We start from the raw sequence: 22,375 nt of genomic DNA on the forward strand, positions 1-22,375 counted from the left end.
CTTCTCAGATCGCGCATTCCCAGAGTGCCTTGCGGTAGACAGGAAGTTTTTAAAAGCGACTTTATTTTTCACACGGCGGCAACAGATCTGGTTGAACGGGACGCGTCGTCCGGTTATTGACGTCGTTGCCGCCGCACACAAAGCCGGCTCCACCGACACCGCTGACCGTGCCGAGCGTTCGCCCCCCCACAGGGCCTCTCCACCTGACGTTCACAAACCCGAGTCGACTTCGGAGCAGCGCTTGAACCCCGTGCGCACATTCGTCCGTCTCGTCACTCCGCTGCTGGATGAGGGCCTCCCCATTGGCCAGGCGGGCTGTGGTGGGGGGGGGGGGGTGATTTGACCATACTTCACCACGCCGGTCAACGTCGGTTGACGAAGTCGGGGAGCTTAGACGTGTGAGCATGGAAGCGCAGTATAACAATTTGATGTTGCTACACCTCTCCCACTGCTGCTCATCACGGAGCTCTGCGGCCTCCAGCACGTGTTATGCATGGCGGTCACGCGTGGAAGCACTAGCCAGGCCCAAATACCAGCTTAGCTTCTTAGAACTGATGAGCATATTGAGCAAATATTCCAGGCGATTACTCAGTGGTGATTACATGTGGCAATAATCATCGCCCGCGACTGGCAGACTCATGCCTGTTGGCGGGTCAAGTGCCGAGTCACCTTGTGAATTGGCGCTTGACCTCATCTGAGATTAGATGTAAGATTTTTTATTTAAAGCTTTCGTGACTGCAGGGATTCATATTCTTGGTTCTTTCGGTAAAGTCACCACGTAGAAGGGAAACAATAAAAAAAATAAAACAATAAATTTCTCACGACGTTTCGACTGCAACACAAGCAATCACCATCAGGTGTGAAAACCACAGCAAGAAAATTTGAAACAAGTGGCGGTTATTTTTAACGTTAGCACCACTTTTTTTCAAATTTTCTCGCTGTGGTTTTCACACCTGATGATGATTGCTTGTGCTGCAGTCGAAACGTCATGAGAATTTTATTTTAATTATTTTTTTATAATTTTATTGTTTCCCTTCTACGTGGTGGTGACTTTACCGAAAGAACCAAGAATATAGATAGATGTAAGGTGTACAGCACTCTGGGACGACCCAGCGTACAGGAGGGAGGTGGCACTCTGTCAAACGCAAACCGTTGCCGTCATCGACATTGTTCGATGAAAAGGCATTTGAAGAATCCCCCGGGGTGAAAATTGGCGCGGGGTTTCATTTTTTTGTACCCTCGTGAAAATTGGCAAGCTGGAACGGTTTGTGTCAAAACCATCGCTGATCTCGTCACCGAGCGCAAACCATCGCCGCAAACTCCGCCCCACCCTTGCAGCGGCCTTTGGCTGGCCCGTTGAACAAAGACGGCCGCCGCATCGCGCGCCTTCAGGGTGCGCTTCCACAGCTCTCTGAAACGCCCCTCCTTCTTCAGGACCGCTTCTCGCATTGTTTAGTTTCGTTGTTCTTCATCCCATGCGCCTCCTACGAAGGTCGGTTGGCTACGTACGGCGTGAAAGACGTTCGACGCTACGCGCCGGGCGCCTCCGCACACTCGGCGCGTCTCTCGCACACACACACAGACACACACACACAGACACACAGACACACACACACACACAGACACACAAACACAGACACACACACACACAGACACACAGACACACACACAGACACACACACACAGACACACACACACAGACACACACACACAGACACACACAGACAGACACAGACACGCACAGACACACACACACAGACACACACACAGACACACACACACACAGACACACACACACAGACACACAGACACACACATACAGACACACACAGACACACACACACACAGACACACACACACACACAGACACACACAGACACACAGACACACACGCACAGACACACACACACAGACACACAGACACACACACACAGACACACAGACACACACAGACACACGCACAGACACACACACAGACACACACACACACAGACACACACACACAGACACGCACACACACACACATGCTGCGGAGGGCGGCGGCTACACCGAGCGGCAGGGTTTCCACTTGCCAAGGGGGTTTTACCGAGGCCACGCGGCGACGCCGGCGCGCCGGCTCACCGCGCCGTATCCATTCCCCCAGGTGCTTGTCGGCGAGCTCAAGCGCCTGTACACGGCGGTGACGCGCGCCCGGGTCAACCTGTGGGTGTTCGATGACCACGAGGAGAAGCGCACGCCCATGTTCCGCTACCTCGTCGGGAGGAACCTCGTCACGCTCGTCCGTGCCACCCCGGGCGAAGAGGAGGGTGGGTGGCGGAGTCGCGTCGCCGCTTCGGCGATAACGCTCCGCCGGCTCCCGAGCCGATCGGCCGTCCAACTGGCGCTCGCACGATCCTGCTTGTCCCAAGAGCCTCCATTCAGCCACTGACTAGCACTCGTCTCACTCCACGGCACTCTCCATTCTCCTGCCTCTCCCCTCTCATCTCACCATACTCACCTCCATGTCCTCTCCTGCCTCTCCCCTCTCATCTCACTCACCTCCAGGCACTCTCCTGCCTCTCCCCTCTCATCTCACCATACTCACCTCCATGTCCTCTCCTGCCTCTCCCTCTCATCTCACCATAATCATCTCCATGTCCTCTCCTGCCTCTCCCCTCTCATCTCACCATACTCACCTCCATGTCCTCTCCTGCCTCTCCCCTCTCATCTTACCATACTCACCTCCATGTCCTCTCCTGCCTCTCCCCTCTCATCTCACCATACTCACCTCCATGTCCTCTCCTGCCTCTCCCCTCTCATCTCACCATACTCACCTCCATGTCCTCTCCTGCCTCTCCCTCTCATCTCACCATACTCACCTCCATGTCCTCTCCTGCCTCTCCCTCTCATCTCACCATACTCACCTCCATGTCCTCTCCTGCCTCTCCCCTCTCATCTCACCATACTCACCTCCATGCATTCTCCTCCCTCTCATCTCACCATACTCACCTCCATGTCCTCTCCCGCCTCTCCCCTCTCATCTCACCCCACCACCCTCCACGCTCTCTCCTGCCTCTCTCCTCTCATTGTAAGATTTAGCTCGCTTAACAGCACTTTCCCCAACAGTCTGTTAAGGCTATACGGGAGACCTTTGTCTTATGCCCTGCAGGCCTGGATGATGGTGTCTTTGTGCGCTCTTCCACGCCGGAGGAGTGGAACGCTCAGGGAGATTTCTTTTTCAAGCATCGTCGCTGGAAGGTGAGTGCCGAGACAGCTCGGTCTGGACACCTGGGCCTCAGCGTGGCAGTCCAGCCGTCGCTTGCCAGTGCTTGTTATTGAATTCACGGTTACCAATTTCACTAAACTGAGCTTTTTTATTTGACCAGGCAAGGCCCACTGAGTTATAGAGCTATTTTTCGGAAGCAACCTGGCCACAAATCAAAGCTCAATGCGCTGGCTAATCTAGCAGCCAAATCCTGTTAACGCACATTGATCAACGTGGAGGGAAAAATCGGAGTGCCCGGAGAAAACTCCATGCGTCCACGAATAGAGAGAGAGAGAGAGATAGAGGGAGGGAGACATGCAAACTCCAGGCATCAGGGTCGCGATTGAACCCACAACCTCCTGTAACCCAGGCGAGGTATTTAACATCTTGTAACCCAAGGCCTTTGGCAGAGGTGGCCCACTCAGAACATAGCAGAGCTAAAACATTTCCACGGCGACCCTTTTGCCAGTTTTGAGATGATAAAAAAAAAGGTTTTACCCTTGCTGGCATTATACCGGAGGCGTTCATATTTTGCAACGCAAAATAAGACGCGAGGAATCGCACGCACACACACACACACACGCGCACGTGTGATGACGCAGGCAAACAAACAGAAGCGCTTGCTTCCACGCAAGGAAGTTTCCTCCAGGATAAGGAAACGGCGGCGCGATGGCAACCGGCCTCTCGTGCGCCGTGCCGGAGCTTCGTAGCGCGCTCGCAACCAGCGCTTGCCCCGACAGATTTTTGTCTTTGTGTCCAGGTGGCAGCCAAGTGCTACCGCAAGGGTGGGGTTGCGGTGAAGGAGAAGCTGGCGCTGGCTCACGACGCGGCGCTGCGCACGCAGAGCAGCGGATGGAGCCCCGGGTACGGCCGCACCTGCGCCGCTCCCTCGCGGAGGGCCAGGCGGGGGGTCGGCGCTCGGTAGCGAGGAAGCCGGCGTCGGCGGCGCCTGGGGGGGAAGAGCGCCCGGGGAAGCCGGTTCCGTGCCACCCGCGAGTCGGTTCCACGCTTCCCAATCCTCCAAATGTTTTTTGTTACGAAAGGCGCAAAGAAGTGTGCAGAGGTACATGGGGGTGGGGGGTGGGGGGTGGGGGGGGGGGGGGGAATTACACTGAGAGACTAAAAGGTAAAACGCATGGATCAGAGAAGAGACAGAAATCAGAGACGTCAAGTTGACCGGAAAAGAGTAAATTGTCCCGGGTAGAACGCAACGCCGGTGAAGGGCGACCGCCGTGGGAGACGGAGCCACGATTACCGGCTTTTTGTGCTAGAAGCTGATTTAATTGCTGAATTGTTAGACAATGAGGAATGGCGGCGGCTCGGGGAGGCCTTCATTTAACGGTTGATAGAACACAGCCGGCGATGATATTTAGTTTTGTTTAAACAATGGGACGCACATTAACACTGTAACTCTAACTCGCGAGCCTTTGTCACTGCCCATGACTTTAAAGCAGGGCGTGGGCAAATTTTTTGACTCGCGGGCCACGATGGTTTCTAAAATTTGACAGAGGGGCCGGGCCAGGAACAGATGGATGGAGTGTTTGTGTGAACTGAATAAAAATTACGTGTTAAAAATCATTACGTGAAAGGATTTGGCCTTTAACAGGTAGCAAAGCATTTATTTGCAAGGCAGTTTAACAAATTGCACGAACATAGGGCCTATACACCACACTCCCGGTCAAAGTGCGCCATCTAATGGGGAAACTGGGGGCATTACAGGAGAAAGGTAAAATTTAATTTAATAATAATATTTGGACAAGTTCGGCGGGCCGGATTAAAAAGCCCAACGGGCCGTATAGGGCCCGGGGGCCGTACTTTTCCCACGTCTGCTTTAAAGGATACCGAGCCAGGCTTGAGCACCACAGAACGTCGCCGCTTCTCGGTATGCAACGACGCTCCCCCTCTGCTGCTGTTGCTGCTGCCCGCGTGTTGCGAGCAGCAAGGCCCAGGACTACCTTGCCCTGGCCAAAACGTACCTCGAGTGTGGCCTGCCCCACATGGCGCTCAAGTGCCTGCAGAACGCAAAGAGCTACCCCCTCTGCGGCAGGCTGTGCGAGCATCTCGGCAAGGTGAGCCTCCGGCATCATCACCACCACCACCCCCCCCCCCCCCCTTACCATCTTTCATCCCACGCCTGTAAACGTTATTCATCATATTCTTGGTTCTTTTGGTAAAGTCACCACGTAGAAGGGAAACAATAAAATGATAAAAATATAAAACAATAAAATTCTCACGACGTTTCGACTGCAACGCAAGCAATCGTCATCAGGTGTGAAAACCACAGCAAGAAAATTTGGAAAAAAAATATTGCTGTGGTTTTCACACCTGATGATGATTGCTTGTGTTGCAGTCGAAACGTCGTGAGAATTTTATTGTTTTATATTTTTACTATTTTATTTTTTCTTTTCTACGTGGTGACTTTACCGAAAGAACCAAGAATATGAATCCCTGCAGTCATGAAAGCTTTAAATCAAAAGTTATTCATCATCTTAAGTACGTCGCCCGTTATTATAAGCCACGACATTGGATCCTGCCCCATTATTGATATCGCGACAATTGCCAAGCGACGCAGGAGGCACGTCCTGAAGGACGGCGTGGCTTTGTGTCACGTGCTCACCGAGTGTTGCCTATCCCGAGCTGCCTGGCACGAGCTGGAGCCTCGTTAATGATACAGGGCTAGGGGCCAAGTGGCCGGGTGGCTCAAAGAGTTCCCAAACGCTGCGATGGCCACCCCTGAGAAGAACCGGATTCGAATCCGGGCTGCAGCCACCTGTGAATAATGCGGGTTCTCAAGTGTTAGCGAGCCGATGGGTCGCCCAGTGACCGAACGATGACGTCGAAATGCGAGGACAGCAGCAGCAGCAGCGCTGTCGGACTGCCTCGTGTTGACCCGGCGTTGACCTCGTGTTGACCTCGTGTTGACCTCGCGTGCTGCACGTGGTGTGCGAGTAGGTGCGAGAGGCAGTCGGGTGGTACATGAAGAGCTCGTGCTACGACGAGGCCGCGAGGCTCATTGAACGGTTTGTACTCCGCCCGTGCCCCGGGTTGCATTTCAATCGCGCGACTTTCATCCGCTCAACCAGGTTGCCCTCTTCGCATGTTAAAGTCGTACGACAACCCACCGTCGTCGTCGTCCTCGTGTGTCGCTGCGCGATCTGGTACGCTTCGATTTTGGCGCTGCATCAGTTGTTGTAACGGTTAGACAGTTCGTGAAGTTTCTGAGAGATTGTTTGGCGTGTTTTTACAGCTGGATGATTGAGAAACCACGGTTTGCGCATTATCGCCAAACAATCAGCGTCGTTATTTTTCACTCTTCTCTAAAAACTGACGAATATCCCCTTGCTTACCCTCAACTCCCCTTCCCCATCCATTCCCCATCTTTTACACGATCTCTCTTCCCAACTTCCCTACCCATTCATCACACTCATTCATCATCAACTACTGATTGTCACTTTCATCATCGTTTATTGCACTCATCATATTCACGGGCTACTCATCGCACCGTTCGATTTCCAACACGTAGGCTTTCACGACCAATATCGTTCATAATACAGGGGTTTTTTGGGGTTAAATTGCGTAAATATAAATGTGTCGTTAAACAGAACACGCCAATTCGTTACTAGTACAGCACACCGGTGGTGTGTTGGAGAGTAAATCCACATTTACAATCCAAGTGACGTTTCGCCATTAATTACAACTAGCATCATCAGGCGAAACAGCAGGATTTTTCCATAAATCTGGCTGTCGCCTGATGATGCTAGTTGTAATTGCTGGCGAAACATCGTAGTCAGATTGTAAATGAATGTTGTTTTGGATTTACTCTCCCAACACACCGGTGTGCTGTACTAGTAACCAATTGCCACGTTCCGTTCACGTGCCAAACATTACCAATTGGCTGTGTCAGGTGGTGGCCGGCTTAATGTGGACACGTTTATAATTAAGCGACCTAACCCAAAAAAACACTTGTATGTATCATTGCCAATTCTCCATTGGGCACCTTAGCGAAGGGGCTGTATGGAATCAAAACGTGATCGGCCATACGTTTAAAAGTGTTGAACGGCGTGGTGCCACCGTCACTCTGGACCCCCCCCCCCCCGTGCCACGGTGCGGTGCGCCCAGGTGTGAGGCCGAGCAGAGCCCCGACGGAGGCCTCGCCCCCGTGGACTTCCCGTGGAAGTGGCGCGAGCTCCGCTTCGTGGCCGCCAGGCGTCACGTGGAGCGGGGCAACGAGGGCGCGATGATGAGCTCGCTGTCCCGCGTCGCCTTTGAGGAGCAGCTCGCCTTCCTCAGGATGAACGACTTTTTGGCCCAGGCCGTCGCCCTCCTCGAGCAGAGGGGCAGGGTCGAAGAAGCCGGGAAGATGCTTCGAGAACACGGGATGATTACCGACGCGTTGCGGCTCGCCAGGCCCGGGAGCCAATTCGCTGGCGAGTGCCTCCTGGCGAAGGCCCGTGCCGCGTTGCGGGCGTTGCGGGCACGCGCCAGCCGACGAGACGAGGCGGAGGAGGAGGAAGCTTTGCGCGAAATAAAAGCAGAACTCCAGAGCGTGAGGGAAACGTGCGAGAATAACAACTTTGTGAGCGGGAAGGCCGAAGCCTGCTACATGCTTGGGAAGTTGGAAAGCGACGAAGACCTCCTGCGTGAAGCAATCACGCTCTTCCTCGAGGCCGACGTGGTCGTGGGCGCTGCCGAAGCGACCGCGGCTTTGCTGGACGTCGAGGGCGGGGGGTCGCCGCACGTCGTCCCCATCATACTCGAGGTGCTGCAGCCCCTGCTGCGGCTCGTGGCGAGCTTCCTCGGCGGCGGCGCGAGATCAGGGGAGGCCGCGGCTCATCGGGAGCAGTGGCTGGCGCAGAGCTGCGAGTTTTACGGCTTGAGCCGGAGCGAGGGGACCTGCAGGGTGTTGACGCAGGAGGGCTCCAGGTTCCTCGACGTCCCCGGCGGCCCGAGGCACGGCGACGGCGAGCCGCCGCGCGTGCCCACGCCCGAGGCGGACCGCGTCCTCGCGCGGCACCTGCTGGGTCGCTGCGAGCGCCTCGCCCGGGCGGCGGAGTCCCGCGCGCGCCAGACGCCGGGGGTCTGCGGGCGCCACCCGACGGGAGGGGCGTGCCCGCTCCGAGATTGCCGCGGCACGCACGGCGGCGCGGCCGGCGGGGCGGAATTGAAAAAGTTGGTGGCGAGCAAAGTTCACCTGGTGACGCTGTCCGGAATTCTCCTGGAAGCGATCCCGCAACTGGAGTCCCGGAGCCCCGAAGCGGCAAAATTTGTGGAGGCGCTCCTTCCCAAGCCAGAGCTGGCTGACTGCGAGGACCTCCTCGCCCTGCTGTTCCCCAGCCGTTTCCACCCGCGAGGGCTGTCGGAGAGCCCGGCGTCCTGCGGGGACATCCTGGCGCCGATACGGAGCAACCCTCACGTCGGCTCCGCGATGCGCGAGCTCGTGGCGCGGGAAGTCGCCTCCCGCGGCGAGAAGAGCCGGAGGGAATCGACCGACCTTTGGCTCGAGGCGTACCGCGCGGCGCGCGCCGTCAATTCTCCGACGGAGCCCGGCAGGCTCCTGCGCGCCGAAGAAGAAGAAGAAGAAGCGTTTCGCCGGCGCGTCGAGCGGAAGAGGTCGGGGCCGGGCGGCGCCGCCGGCATGCTCGTCCTGCCCAATGGACGCTACGCCAGCTTTTTCAACCTCTTCGCGGAATCGGCGGAGAAGGCGTTCGCGCGGGGAGACGTGCTGGGCTCGATCCACGCCTTCTGCCGCTTCCGCAAGCTGATTGGGACGCGGCGGCAGCGTCGCGGCGGCGGCGGTGGCGGCGGCGGCCTCACGCCCAGCGTGGCCAACGCGGCGGCGATGGCGGAGCTGCAGTTGGTGCTGGTCTGCGCGGTCCACGCGAGCGCGCACCCCGACGTGAACACGGTCTGCCTGCCGCAGGGCTACCTCGCCGCGCTGAACCTGTGGAGCTGGATGCATCCGCCCAACCCGCGGGTGGGTGCGCCACGCGCGGACCGGGGGGGGCGCCTCGCGGATATTTACCTCCCGGACGTTTTTCCGTGAGGCTTTTCCAACGGAGAGTGAAAGTTAGTCGTGCGTCAACTCTGTCCGGCCGTCCGTCCGTCCGTCTCTCTGTAACGCGGGGGTTGCGGTGGCTCTCTCCTGCTGAGAATGATCCGACATGAACGGAATTTGATCGTGAGAAAACCGTCCCCGTTGATCGAAAAGTTTAAGCGCCCACGATGTGGCTATAACAGCCGGCACCAAGCAGATAGGCGCATGTGTGTGTATGTGTATGTGTGTACGTGTGTGTGTGTATGTGTGTGTGTGTATGTGTGTGTGTGTGGACGGAGTCTTGGCGTGTATTGAATCGTAATCGATTGTTGATCTGGCCAACTGCGTGTCATTAGAAACACCGCACCCGCCGCACACGGCCAAACAAATTGAACGTCGGGCGCGGCACGCAAACTTTTAAAGTTGCGGCTCACCGGTAAGCTGACGGACAATCCGCAACAACCAAATTCAGCAACCGCCTCCGAGCCCAAAACTCAACGAGGAGATTGGCCACGGCAACTCAGGCACAGAGTTGGCGACGCGTTTTGGTGCGATTGTATCATCGTACGGCTCTCGCAACGTGACCCACGCTGACGGAGCACGTGAGCGCGATGCTCCGGACGCTCGCTCTCTCACGCCGTTTAATTGTCACTCTGTGGCTCTTTCGGTAAAGTCCACGTGGTGGTTAGAAAATAAAATAAATTAAATCACGTTTCGTGCGCAACAACAACAACAGGCGTCCGTCAGCAGGTGGGACAACCACAGCAAGAAATAATTGCTGAAGTGGGCGAGAGGCCTGCCGTGACAAGAGGTTATATAGGTAAGAGAGGGGGGAGGAGCAAGGGGGGAGAGAGAGGGGGGGGTGAGTGGGCAGAGTTGGGAGTGGGAGGCTGGCGAAGCTGGAGATGCGGATATGAAGGCAACAACCATAAAGCAGTTAAGGTTTGGATACAAATTGAGCAATCATTGGAAGGATGTTATTAACCAGGTAAAAAACTTAACTGCTTCATGGTTGTTGCCTTCATATCCGCATCTCCAGCTTCCCCAGCCTCCCACTCCCAGCCCTGCCCACTTCCCCCCCGGTCTCAGGTCCTCTCTTCCCCTAGCGCTTCTCTCTCCTCCCCCCTCTCTTACCTATATGACCTCTTGTCACGGCAGACCTCTCGCCCACTTCAGCAATTCTTTCTTGCTGTGGTTGTCCCACCTGTTGTCGCGATTCGTTTTATTTCGTCTTATTTTCTACCTACCACGTGGGCTTTTACCGAAAGAATCAAGGAGTGTGGATTCCTGCAGCCACGAAAGCTTAAAATCAAGATTGTTTCATCGTTCCCCCCTTCAGGCGAAACATCACCGTGACGTCTTCGAGGCTATTAATGAGTTCGGCAGAGGCCAGCAGCAACCTTCCGGCCACGACAGAGTGCTGAGGCACGTCGACCACTTGGCCCTCATGGTGTGCGGCGAGCGCAACGAGTTCCTGCTCGACGCCTGCGGCGATGACCCCTGCGTGGAGTCGGGGGCAGCGGAGCGCCTGGTCGTGCTGTGCCTGGTCATGCTCGTTAACGTCCACATCCTGAGGAGGGCGAAGCTCCAGTCCCGCATCCGCGCGGCCGTCAGGAACGCCGGCGAGGGCCTTCCGCCCGAGAGGCGGGACAGGCTGCCGCCGCGTCTCCTGCGCTGCCTGGAAGCGGCCGACGCGGCCAAAGGACCCGGCGACGTGGCGGCTGTCCTGGACGCGCTTCTGCGGCAGAGGGATGGCGATCGTCTCTACGACTGCGTGTGGAGCTCGCGGAGGTGCGGCTTCTTCCTCCGCCGCGGGTCGTCGGCCTCCCGATTCCCCGAGCGATTTGAGCGCGACCCGGGGGAGCCGGGGATTTCCGCTTCGAGCCCGGGGCGGTTCCCGAACGGCGACGGCGGCGAGGAGAGGGGGGAGGAGGAGGAGGAGGACGAGGACGAGGAGCGGAGCGAGCTGCTCTTGCTGCGTCATCTGGCCGCGCGGCGGGAGACGGAGGAGCGGACGCGGCTGAAGGCTCGGCGCAGGTGGAGAGCGGCACGGCGGGCCCTGCAGTTTGCCGTGGCCCTGAGCGCCGGGCTGAGGGAGGAAGCCACGGGACAGACGGTCCTCAGACCCGCGCGGCTGACCCAGGGGCGCTGCGGCGTGTGCGGCGTGAGCTTCGCCGAGGAGCGGGACGCCGACGCCGACGCCGCCGCCGCCGCCGCCGGCGCGTCCGGCGTCTCGGCGAGCGGCCACTACGGGTCCCGGGGCCACGCGTCCGGGACGGAGCGGTATCACGCCTACGTCGTCGAGTTCCGTCGCCTGGTAGATCCGGCGACGCGGAAGGCGGCGGCGGGGCTCCGGCGGTCGGAAGGGCCGCGCCGCCGGGGGCGCGCCGGCGCGCGGTTGGAGATGCGTCGGGAGGAGCTGAGGGAGGCGATGAAGCGAGTGGAGCTGCTGGAGCGCGAGCAGCGCACCGGCGTGCTTTGGGATGGTAAGGGTCGCTGCTCCTCCTCGTCGCGTGCACGGCTATCGGGGGTTTAAATATCCGCTCGCCTTGATTTGTTTTACCAAGATGTCCTCCTCGGTTTCCTGCTCGCCGCGTCCGATCGGAATCTTAATTTAGACTGCAAGGAGGAATCCGGTGAGCTGTGAAGCTCTTTCCCGCGGATGTCCAGAATGGGGGGGGGGGGGGCTGGGTCAGCCAGTTACAACAGCAATCAATGCAATAAAAACCGATAGGAGTGCAACACTGAGAAGATGGTTAAGCAATTCACTAAATATAAATAAGTGATCATTTGTATTATTGGTTCTTTCGGTAAAGTCACCACATAGAAGGGAAACAATAAAAATATTTTTTTAAAAAATTCTCCCGACGTTTCGACTGCAACACAAGAAGCAATCATCATCAGGTGTGAAAACCACAGCAATAATTTTTTTTTTCAAATGTTCTTGCTGTGGTTTTCACACCTGACGATGATTGCTTGTGTTGCAGTTGAAACGTCGTGAGAATTTTATTGTTTTATATTTTTACTATTTTATTTTTTCCCTTCTATGTGGTGACTTTACCGAAAGAACCAAGAATATGAATTCCTGCAATCACGAAAGCTTTAAATCAAAAGTGATAATTTGTATTTGTATTTATCAAAGCTTGGGCAAAGTATTAAAAAAACACCAGCAAAAGACATCCAAAGTGCTGCTGCTAGGAGAAGCGAGCTTGGGGGGCTTGGGCAGGACGCGTCGTCAACGGACCGGGAGGAACGACGGTTACCCGATGGTCGACGCCGATAACGGAGCAAGCGGCGAAGGGACATTGCGTCCGAGAGAGAGAGAGAGGTCGCGTCCACCGGAGCGACGAGATCGAGATTGTTGCACCGCGGGATTGCGCGGGCGGTGGCAGTGGCCCCGGGAGGCCTTCACTCGGCGGTGGATTGATCACGGCGATCTTTTATTTTCCATTCGTACGGCTGCCGATATGGATGCAGAGCAACGTGCACAATTTGACGTGCATGGGGGGTCAAGCCGGACAATCGCGTCAGGAACACCGGGTGTATCGCTGTAACGATGTCTTCTGCGTATTTGTTGGATGATCGGGAATTGCGTCGTTACGTGTCCACAGTCGCATCCAGGAGAGTTTTTAATATTCCATTTCTGCATCAGGTATCTGCTTCTGCCCCCGCTCTGTGCGGATGCGGTTTATTAATTAATCGCATCCGCTGATGATGGATCTTGGAGAAGCGTCGCTTTGTAATCAAAACTGTATCCTGTCAGAGTGAAGGCTCCTAACTCCTTTTTAAAGAGATTACTTTGAACACCGTTTACTTGATTAACTCCCTAAACATAAATGCGATTTGCGGTCCCATCTTGTGGCAGATGGAACCTTACAGAGCAAATTAATCCGTGTGGTCGTCAATCCGAAGACGGTGAGAGCACCGCATCTTCACATCGGATCACGGACCCCTTGGTGCCGGGTCTCCAGTACCGCATCAGGGCAACACCAAACCCGCGATGCCACTCAGACCCGGTCGCGGTGCCTCGTGATGGGGCGCCTCGGTGGCTAGGAGATGTGAACTACCTCGCCCGGCATACAGGAGGTCGCGGGTTACATCCCGACCCTGACGCCTCTCGGCAATCCCCTCCGCTTATGCGAACGCAACCTTAGAGGCCTCGGATTGACCGAGCGGGCCATCGCGCGCGGCTCTGCCTCCGCGGAGGAGGCTTGCAATGATGAGGCCTTAGAGGTCGGCGCAAGCACCTTGAGGTGGCGGTTCACGCGGGGAGAGGAGAGGAAGCGCCAACCAGGATTTGAACTCGCAGCCATCGCGAGCCTCCCCCCCCTCTCTCCAACACTGAGCCACACGGCCGGTTTGCCACGGTGCGCAGCAGGGTGACGTGCAATTGTTAACGCGACCTCTACCGGCGCTTTCTCAGCGCTGTGAAGGAGGGCCGTTGCCTGAAACGTCGCGTTACGTAGATACGTTTTGAGGCCGTGACTAACGCGAGGTTTTTCTTTGTTAGGCTGTGCTCTGCGCAGCATCGCCAAATAATTCGTCTCGTTCCGGTGCATTGGTGGTTTGTCGCGATGGGAAAACGGCGTTCCGGGCTTCCAGGCTCCGCGGAGGACGATTCCACGAGCATCCCTGATGATCCCCCGCCTGGGCGTGTTTGCGTGTTGGCGTGCGTGTCGGGAATTTCACCATGCAGTCGGCGAGAAGCTGCGATCGGCGGTGGAGCATTTGGACAGGTGCACCACGGAGCTGGAGTCGATCGTGGCCCGCGGAGCGGCCGACGCAGGTTTGTCGCTCGATTTTACCCCGAGGTCGTTTTTTTAATCATCCGGTCGGAGTGACGAGCTCACGGCGGTCAACTCTCTCTCTCTGTCTGCTGCTGGAGTCGGCCAAGTCAGCTCGCGTGAACCGGTTTTGCCGTACGGGGGGGCGTTTCTCCTTTCACCCGTACCCCTCGTGGACAAAGATGGCCAACGCGCGACCGTGTACGACCCATTGAGTCCACATTCCTCGCTCCGCCGTCTCGTGTTCGGCCGCCCCGCGGGGGCGTCCGCGTCGGATTTTGAGTGCGCGGCGGAGGCGGCCGGTGGAGGAGCGGGGCCCCCCGTGCTCGGCGGCGCGTCGATCGGCGGGCCCTGCGTTGTTGGCGGGACGCGCTCTGTGGTTTTGCCCGTTGCGGGCGGTTGACCGGGCCCTGGTGGTGTTCATCAGACGAGGTGCATGAGGATGAAGGAGAGCCAGAGGGGGCGGCGACCTTCAAGGAGCTCGACCCGCTGCACAAGACGGAGCGCAGGCCGGGGCCGCGGCGACGCCGAGGAGTCCCGGCTCCGGCACTCGGGCTTTGAACGGGGACTCCGCCCCTGCTACACACACACACACACACCACCAGATCTACACACATTCACTAACCCCAGCTACACACACACACACACCACCAGATCTACACACATTCACTAACCCCTGCTACACACACACCACCAGATCTACACACATTCACTAACCCCTGCTACACACACACACACACCATCCCCAGATCTACACACATTCACTAACCCCAGCTACACACACACACACCACCAGATCTACACACATTCACTAACCCCAGCTACACACACACACACACACCACCAGATCTACACACATTCACTAACCCCTGCTACACACACACCATCCCCAGATCTACACACATTCACTAACCCCAGCTACACACACACACACCACCAGATCTACACACATTCACTAGCCCCAGCTACACACACACACACACCATCCCCAGATCTACACACATTCACTAGCCCCAGCTACACACACACACACCACCAGATCTACACACATTCACTAGCCCCAGCTACACACACACACACACACACCACCAGATCTACACACATTCACTAACCCCTGCTACACACACACCACCAGATCTACACACATTCACTAACCCCTGCTACACACACACACACACCATCCCCAGATCTACACACATTCACTAACCCCAGCTACACACACACACACCACCAGATCTACACACATTCACTATCCCCAGCTACACACACACACACTACCAGATCTACACACATTCACTAACCCCTGCTACACACACACACCACCAGATCTACACACATTCACTAACCCCAGCTACACACACACACACCACCAGATCTACACACATTCACTAACCCCTGCTACACACACACAGCATCCCCAGATCTACACACATTCACTAACCCCAGCTACACACACACACACCATTCCCAGATCTACACACATTCACTAACCCCAGCTACACACACACCATCCCCAGATCTACACACATTCACTATCCCCAAGCTCCGGCACTCAGGCTTTGAACGGGGACTCCGCCCCTGCTACACACACACACACACACCACCAGATCTACACACATTCACTAACCCCAGCTACACACACACACCACCCCCAGATCTACACACATTCACTAGCCCCAGCTACACACACACACCATCCCCAGATCTACACACATTCACTAACCCCAGCTACACACACACACACCATCCCCAGATCTACACACATTCACTAACCCCTGCTACACACACACACACCATCCCCAGATCTACACACATTCACTAACTCCTGCTACACACACACACACACCATCCCCAGATCTACACACATTCACTAACCCCAGCTACACACACACACACCATCCCCAGATCTACACACATTCACTATCCCCAGCTACACACACACACCATCCCCAGATCTACACACATTCACTAACCCCAGCTACACACACACACACACCACCCACAGATCTACACACATTCACTAGCCCCAGCTACACACACACACCATCCCCAGATCTACACACATTCACTAACCCCAGCTACACACACACACACACCATCCCCAGATCTACACACATTCACTAACCCCTGCTACACACACACACCATCCCCAGATCTACACACATTCACTAACCCCAGCTACACACACGCCATCCCCAGATCTACACACATTCACTAATCCCAGCTACACACACACACCATCCCCAGATCTACACACATTCACTAACCCCAGCTACACACACACACACCATCCCCAGATCTACACACATTCACTAGCCCCAGCTACACACACACAAACACCATCCCCAGATCTACACACATTCACTATCCCCAGCTACACACACACACACACCATCCCCAGATCTACACACATTCACTATCCCCAGCTACACACACACACACACCATCCCCAGATCTACACACATTCACTAACCCCAGCTACACACACACACAATCCCCAGATCTACACACATTCACTATCCCCTGCTACACACACACACCATCCCCAGATCTACACACATTCACTATCCCCAGCTACACACACACACACACCATCCCCAGATCTACACACATTCACTAACCCCAGCTACACACACACACCATCCCCAGATCTACACACATTCACTATCCCCAGCTACACACACACACCATCCCCAGCGCAACACACACACACACCATCTTCCGGACCAGGCAATGTGCGTGGATTCCACGTGCCTGCAACATTTCACATTTGAATACAAATTAGTTTGTGTTAGTACGTTTTGAAGGGTTTGTCTGTTACCTTAATATTTACCAACAGGCAACTAGTTCCTATGCCAATTTAAAGCTGTTCTTTATAACATTTTGCATTTCAAGGCCACGGTTGGTACGGACCAATGCATTTGGCTTTTGTTATTCAGGCTAACGGAGAAAAACGTGCACGGTGCATCTCCTTCGTGTCGCGGTGCAGTGATCAACGAGCGCTCCACTCTCCTCCACGGCGACACCATCACGCTCCACTCTCTACAGTGACACCCTCACGCTCCACTCTCTACAGCGACACCATCACGCTCCACTCTCCTCCATGGCGACACCATCACGCTCCACTCTCTACAGTGACACCATCACGCTCCACTCTCTACAGTGACACCCTCACGCTCCACTCTCTACAGCGACACCATCACGCTCCACTCTCCTCCATGGCGACACCATCACGCTCCACTCTCTACAGTGACACCATCACGCTCCACTCTCTACAGTGACACCCTCACGCTCCACTCTCTACAGCGACACCACCACGCTCCACTCTCTACAGCGACACCATCACGCTCCACTCTCTACAGCGACACCATCACGCTCCACTCTCTACAGCGACATCATCACGCTCCACTCTCCTCCACGGCGACACCATCACGCTCCACTCTCTACAGCGACACCATCACGCTCCACTCTTTACAGTAACACCATCACGCTCCACTCTCTACAGCGACACCCTCACGCTCCACTCTCTACAGCGACACCATCACGCTCCACTCTCTACAGCGACACGCTCCACTCTCTACAGCGACACCATCATGCTCCACTCCCTACAGCGACACCATCACTCTCCACTCTCTACAGCGACACCATCACGCTCCACTCTCTACAGTGACACCATCACGCTCCACTCTCTACAGCGACACCATCACGCTCCACTCTCTACAGTGACACCATCACGCTCCACTCTCTACAGTGACACCATCACGCTCCACTCTCTACAGTGACACCATCACGCTCCACTCTCTACAGTGACACCCTCACGCTCCACTCTCTACAGCGACACCATCACGCTCCACTCTCCTCCACGGCGACACCATCACGCTCCACTCTCTACAGTGACACCCTCACGCTCCACTCTCTACAGTGACACCATCACGCTCCACTCTCTACAGTGACACCATCACGCTCCACTCTCTACAGCGACACCATCACGCTCCACTCTCTACAGCGACACCCTCACGCCCCACTCTCTACAGCGACACCATCATGCTCCACTCTCTACAGTGACACCATCACTCTCCACTCTCTACAGTGACACCATCACGCTCCACTCCCTACAGCGACACCATCACGCTCCACTCTCTACAGCGACACCATCACGCTCCACTCTCTACAGTGACACCATCACGCTCCACTCTCTACAGTGACACCATCACGCTCCACTCTCTACAGTGACACCATCACGCTCCACTCTCTACAGTGACACCCTCACGCTCCACTCTCTACAGTGACACCATCACGCTCCACTCTCTACAGTGACACCATCACGCTCCACTCTCTACAGTGACACCCTCACGCTCCACTCTCTACAGCGACACCATCACGCTCCACTCTCCTCCACGGCGACACCATCACGCTCCACTCTCTACAGTGACACCATCACGCTCCACTCTCTACAGCGACACCCTCACGCTCCACTCTCTACAGCGACACCATCATGCTCCACTCTCTACAGTGACACCATCACTCTCCACTCTCTACAGTGACACCATCACGCTCCACTCCCTACAGCGACACCATCACGCTCCACTCTCTACAGCGACACCATCACGCTCCACTCTCTACAGTGACACCATCACGCTCCACTCTCTACAGTGACACCATCACGCTCCACTCTCTACAGTGACACCATCACGCTCCACTCTCTACAGTGACACCCTCACGCTCCACTCTCTACAGTGACACCATCACGCTCCACTCTCTACAGTGACACCATCACGCTCCACTCTCTACAGTGACACCCTCACGCTCCACTCTCTACAGCGACACCATCACGCTCCACTCTCCTCCACGGCGACACCATCACGCTCCACTCTCTACAGTGACACCATCACGAGCCGAGCTCGCAGTGCCGGAGAGACCGCCGCGTGACATGCACAACTTCGTTTTTTCACGCAGCTACCCAGAATGCCGAGCAGGCCGCGTCCCGCACGTGCTTCTCTTGCCGCTAAACTGAATCGTAGTTTTGTGGACCGTGCCTGGGCCTGTGTCCAGGTCATCATTGACCAAAAGTCGGCGTGATGGACGTGAATGTAGTTTGTTTGTAATAGTTTACGTGGGGTTTAACTAGTTTTGTGTAACCACCGAACGCGTTCATTTTACGTAGCAGGCGCTTCCTGCGATTGACAGAATGACAGCAACGAAAGAACACGGTAGATCATTTAGAAATTCATCTTCACGCATGGGATTCGCATCCCAGATTTCTTCCGCTGTACACGTTAATTTACTTCTCTAACATCTTAAATGGATTTTGTTAGCTGTCAACGCGACGAATATAAATTCGGCATTCCGTTTTGGTAACACTTTTTTGCATCTTGTCTGTATTGTTCTGAAACAAGATGAGTAGCCTTTTATTTACAATAGCAATGTAGACACGTGAATGATGTCATGCCAAAATTGTAATTGTTTTACATTAAAAAGATAATCAGACGATTAAAAGGTCCAATTCATTTTCGATTGTGGTCAACATTCCACCACTTTGTACAGGAATGACGGCCGCATTTGCAATTGAACATCGAACCACTCTGTCTCTAAACTCTTTGGTTCTATTGGGTAAAGTCACGTAGGTAAAAAATAAAATAACAAAAATCACGACGTTTCGGCCACAACACAAGCGGCCTTCATCAGGTGAAGGGACGAGACTGCTTGTGTTGTGGCCGAAACGTCGTGATTTTTGTTATTTTATTTTTGTTACCTATGTGACTTTACCCAATAGAACCAAAGAGTGTGGATCCTTGCAGTCACGAAAGCTTTAAATCTAGAACACTCCAGTGTCTCTACTCACTCCCGCAGACTGAGGGTGGCCCACAGCGGCCGGGGTGAAAGGGCGCAGTGCTACGGTGCCCCTGGGCACTGAGGAGTTGCTCCCGTGCAGTCTTGTCGTGGTGGTGGTGGTTCACGCTGTCAGGTGGGGGTGGGGGTGCCAGGGACATTTTTTTAATCATCATCAGAAAACTTCGGAGCAACAAAAAAAATCGCGTTGCTCAAATCGGTGCAGACGGGTTGACAGAAGAGGCCGCAGTCGCACGTGAAATACGGCGACTGATAAATGATCGCGATGATTGCGATCACGATCTTTGCGTTGGCCGCTGCTGCTGTTTGATGATGATGACGACGATGGTGAGATAGAAATAAAGCGTCGGCTTGATTTAAACAAAGTTTACTCGCCACTTCTTTGTTCCGCCTTTGTTAGTGTAGGGGGTGAAGTGCTCCTGTTACTGCCGCCGCCTCGCTGATGGATTGAGCAGCAAGGCGATTTGTGCCTGAGAACATTTCACGAGGACATGCAGCGAGCACTGACCGCGATCATCCGCGGGGTTCGCTCGAGAATGCCGCTGACCCCATAACATTGATTAGCCCAGTGACCTTTTTTACGGGCCACGTCCTGCAGTTGAGAATCCGAAAATCTAAATTGGTCCAAAGTTTGCTGCTGAAAAAACATCGGTTCACAAAGCCCTTCGGCCATTGCACCTACAAGGCGTCTACTTGATTTACATTGTCAAATAGAGCCTTTAAATTTTGATTTAAAGCTTTCGTGACTGAAGGGATTCATATTCTTGGTCTTTCGGTAAAGTCTCGTAGAAGTTTCCCTTATACGTGACTTTACCGAAAGAACCAAGAATATAAATAGATCCTTGTTTATTATGTGATGAAAAGCTTTGAGTTGTGATTGGAGGGATCTCTGATCAATTCCTGGAGAAACGATGGAGGGCCTGGATTTCGTTTTTTTTTCTATCTGCGAGGGGCCACTGATTGACACAACAGACACTGCTTTAGAGTTGCTCCAGATCTGCCACCAAATGAATTGCTGTCTCTGCAACACGTGTTCATTTCACTGATTGACGTTGGAGAAACTGTCTCCTTTATCTCCCCTTTGCATACAGCAGAGTAAAACCTTGGATTGCGAGTAACTTGGTCTGCAAGACGAGCAAAAATTTTAAGTAAATAATTTGATAAACGAGCGAGGTCTTGCAATACGAGCAGTACGTACAGTACACGCTTTGTCTGCGGAGCGTCACGTGATCACAACTGATATACGAGTGCTTTGATATACGAGTATATGTATATTTTATTGATGGATTACAAACACGTTTCCGGAACGAATTATGCTCGCAATCCAAGGTTTTACTGCATGTATATTTTATTGGTGTAAATTTAGATGTCAACCAAGCACAGGGTGAGCAAGTGGGTTTAGGAAAGGTTTCTCTACAATCCACCACGTGCATACAAACAACCAATCAGATCCTGTAAAAAAACTAATACCAATACAATTATACCTGGCCGTTCTAAACTTATGAAAATGCAGTTGACTTGGCAGGAAACTGACAGCATATACGCTCTAAAGAAACCAAGCCCTGCATATATAATAAGTTTACAGAGATTGCGCGTAAAGAGTTAAATAGATGTTGGATGCGAGCGTCGACCGAGAAGACCCGTAGCGTTATCCGTGGGTACAAAGCGGTCACCCCAGATTCCAGCCACGCCACGCTCGCACGGCCCCGGACCAAGCGCTCGGCCGGCGCGCCTCTCCGCGTGGGGGTTCCGTGGCATCCCCTCCGTGTTTCGCGGGCTGTAGTTGCTACCCGATTTGGTGTCGAGTTACCCCGACAGTCGGTATCCCGTGGACGGAACGGCACTCATTTAACACGCAAAGCGCTTTGCCACGAATTAGCCGCAGTAACCTCGCTGGTCTCGTCAAAGAGCAAAAAACCACCGTCACGCAAACTCCGGTGGTCATCCTCACATCAGCGGCTTCTGGCGGGCCCTTGCGCCGTCTGGAACGCTCTGACTTCCGATAAGCCACCGGAATTATGCACTTTTAAAAATAATTGCCCAACGTGCATTACTTTTACACCTGGCGCACATTATAACATTGCAAATACATCCATCATGTAAACACAATACCTAACAAACCTTTGCCTGTGCTCGCAGAAGGTATCCACTGGTCTTTTTAAACAATTCTAGTTAAAGATAAGCGGGGAATTTACAGGCAAGCGGTAGATGCGGCCCGATTTGGTGTCGAGGTACCCCAACAGTCGGTGTCCTGTGGACGGAACGGCACTCATTGACACACAAAAAGCGATTGCCACAGCGCCGCTGCCATGAGCCCATCTCTCATGAAACAAGAACCGGAAGAAAATGACAACTTCGCTACGTGGCCCGGAGTGATGGTGGAGTGTGAAGAGGAGATAACGGTGGAGCGTGAAGGTCAGGGTTCGACTCCAGGTGGCGACCTCCTGGTGGATGTAGTCACCG

The 22,375-nt window shown here is 54.6% G+C and overlaps 1 protein-coding gene across 1 annotated transcript in view; it reads left to right on the forward strand.

Annotated features, from left to right (window-relative positions):
* The window catches only part of LOC142908977 (TPR and ankyrin repeat-containing protein 1-like), a 37,698-nt gene extending 19,813 nt beyond the window's left edge, over positions 1–17,885 (forward strand). Inside the window, exons 13-21 of the mRNA XM_076059663.1 lie at positions 2,144–2,306; positions 3,149–3,237; positions 4,005–4,108; positions 5,184–5,313; positions 6,197–6,264; positions 7,364–9,218; positions 10,618–11,764; positions 13,975–14,064; positions 14,490–17,885. Of these exons, the coding sequence (XP_075915778.1) occupies positions 2,144–2,306; positions 3,149–3,237; positions 4,005–4,108; positions 5,184–5,313; positions 6,197–6,264; positions 7,364–9,218; positions 10,618–11,764; positions 13,975–14,064; positions 14,490–14,623 (3,780 nt within the window). The 3' untranslated portion in view covers positions 14,624–17,885. The remainder of the gene's footprint in view (positions 1–2,143; positions 2,307–3,148; positions 3,238–4,004; positions 4,109–5,183; positions 5,314–6,196; positions 6,265–7,363; positions 9,219–10,617; positions 11,765–13,974; positions 14,065–14,489) is intronic.
* Positions 17,886–22,375: the final 4,490 nt, after the last annotated feature.

The sequence above is a fragment of the Petromyzon marinus genome, unplaced genomic scaffold (assembly GCF_048934315.1).
Source record: "Petromyzon marinus isolate PM22_M1 ecotype Great Lakes invasive population unplaced genomic scaffold, UKy_Petmar_22M1.pri1.0 PM_G_Scaffold_11, whole genome shotgun sequence".
Classification (NCBI taxonomy): Eukaryota; Metazoa; Chordata; class Hyperoartia; order Petromyzontiformes; family Petromyzontidae; genus Petromyzon; species Petromyzon marinus.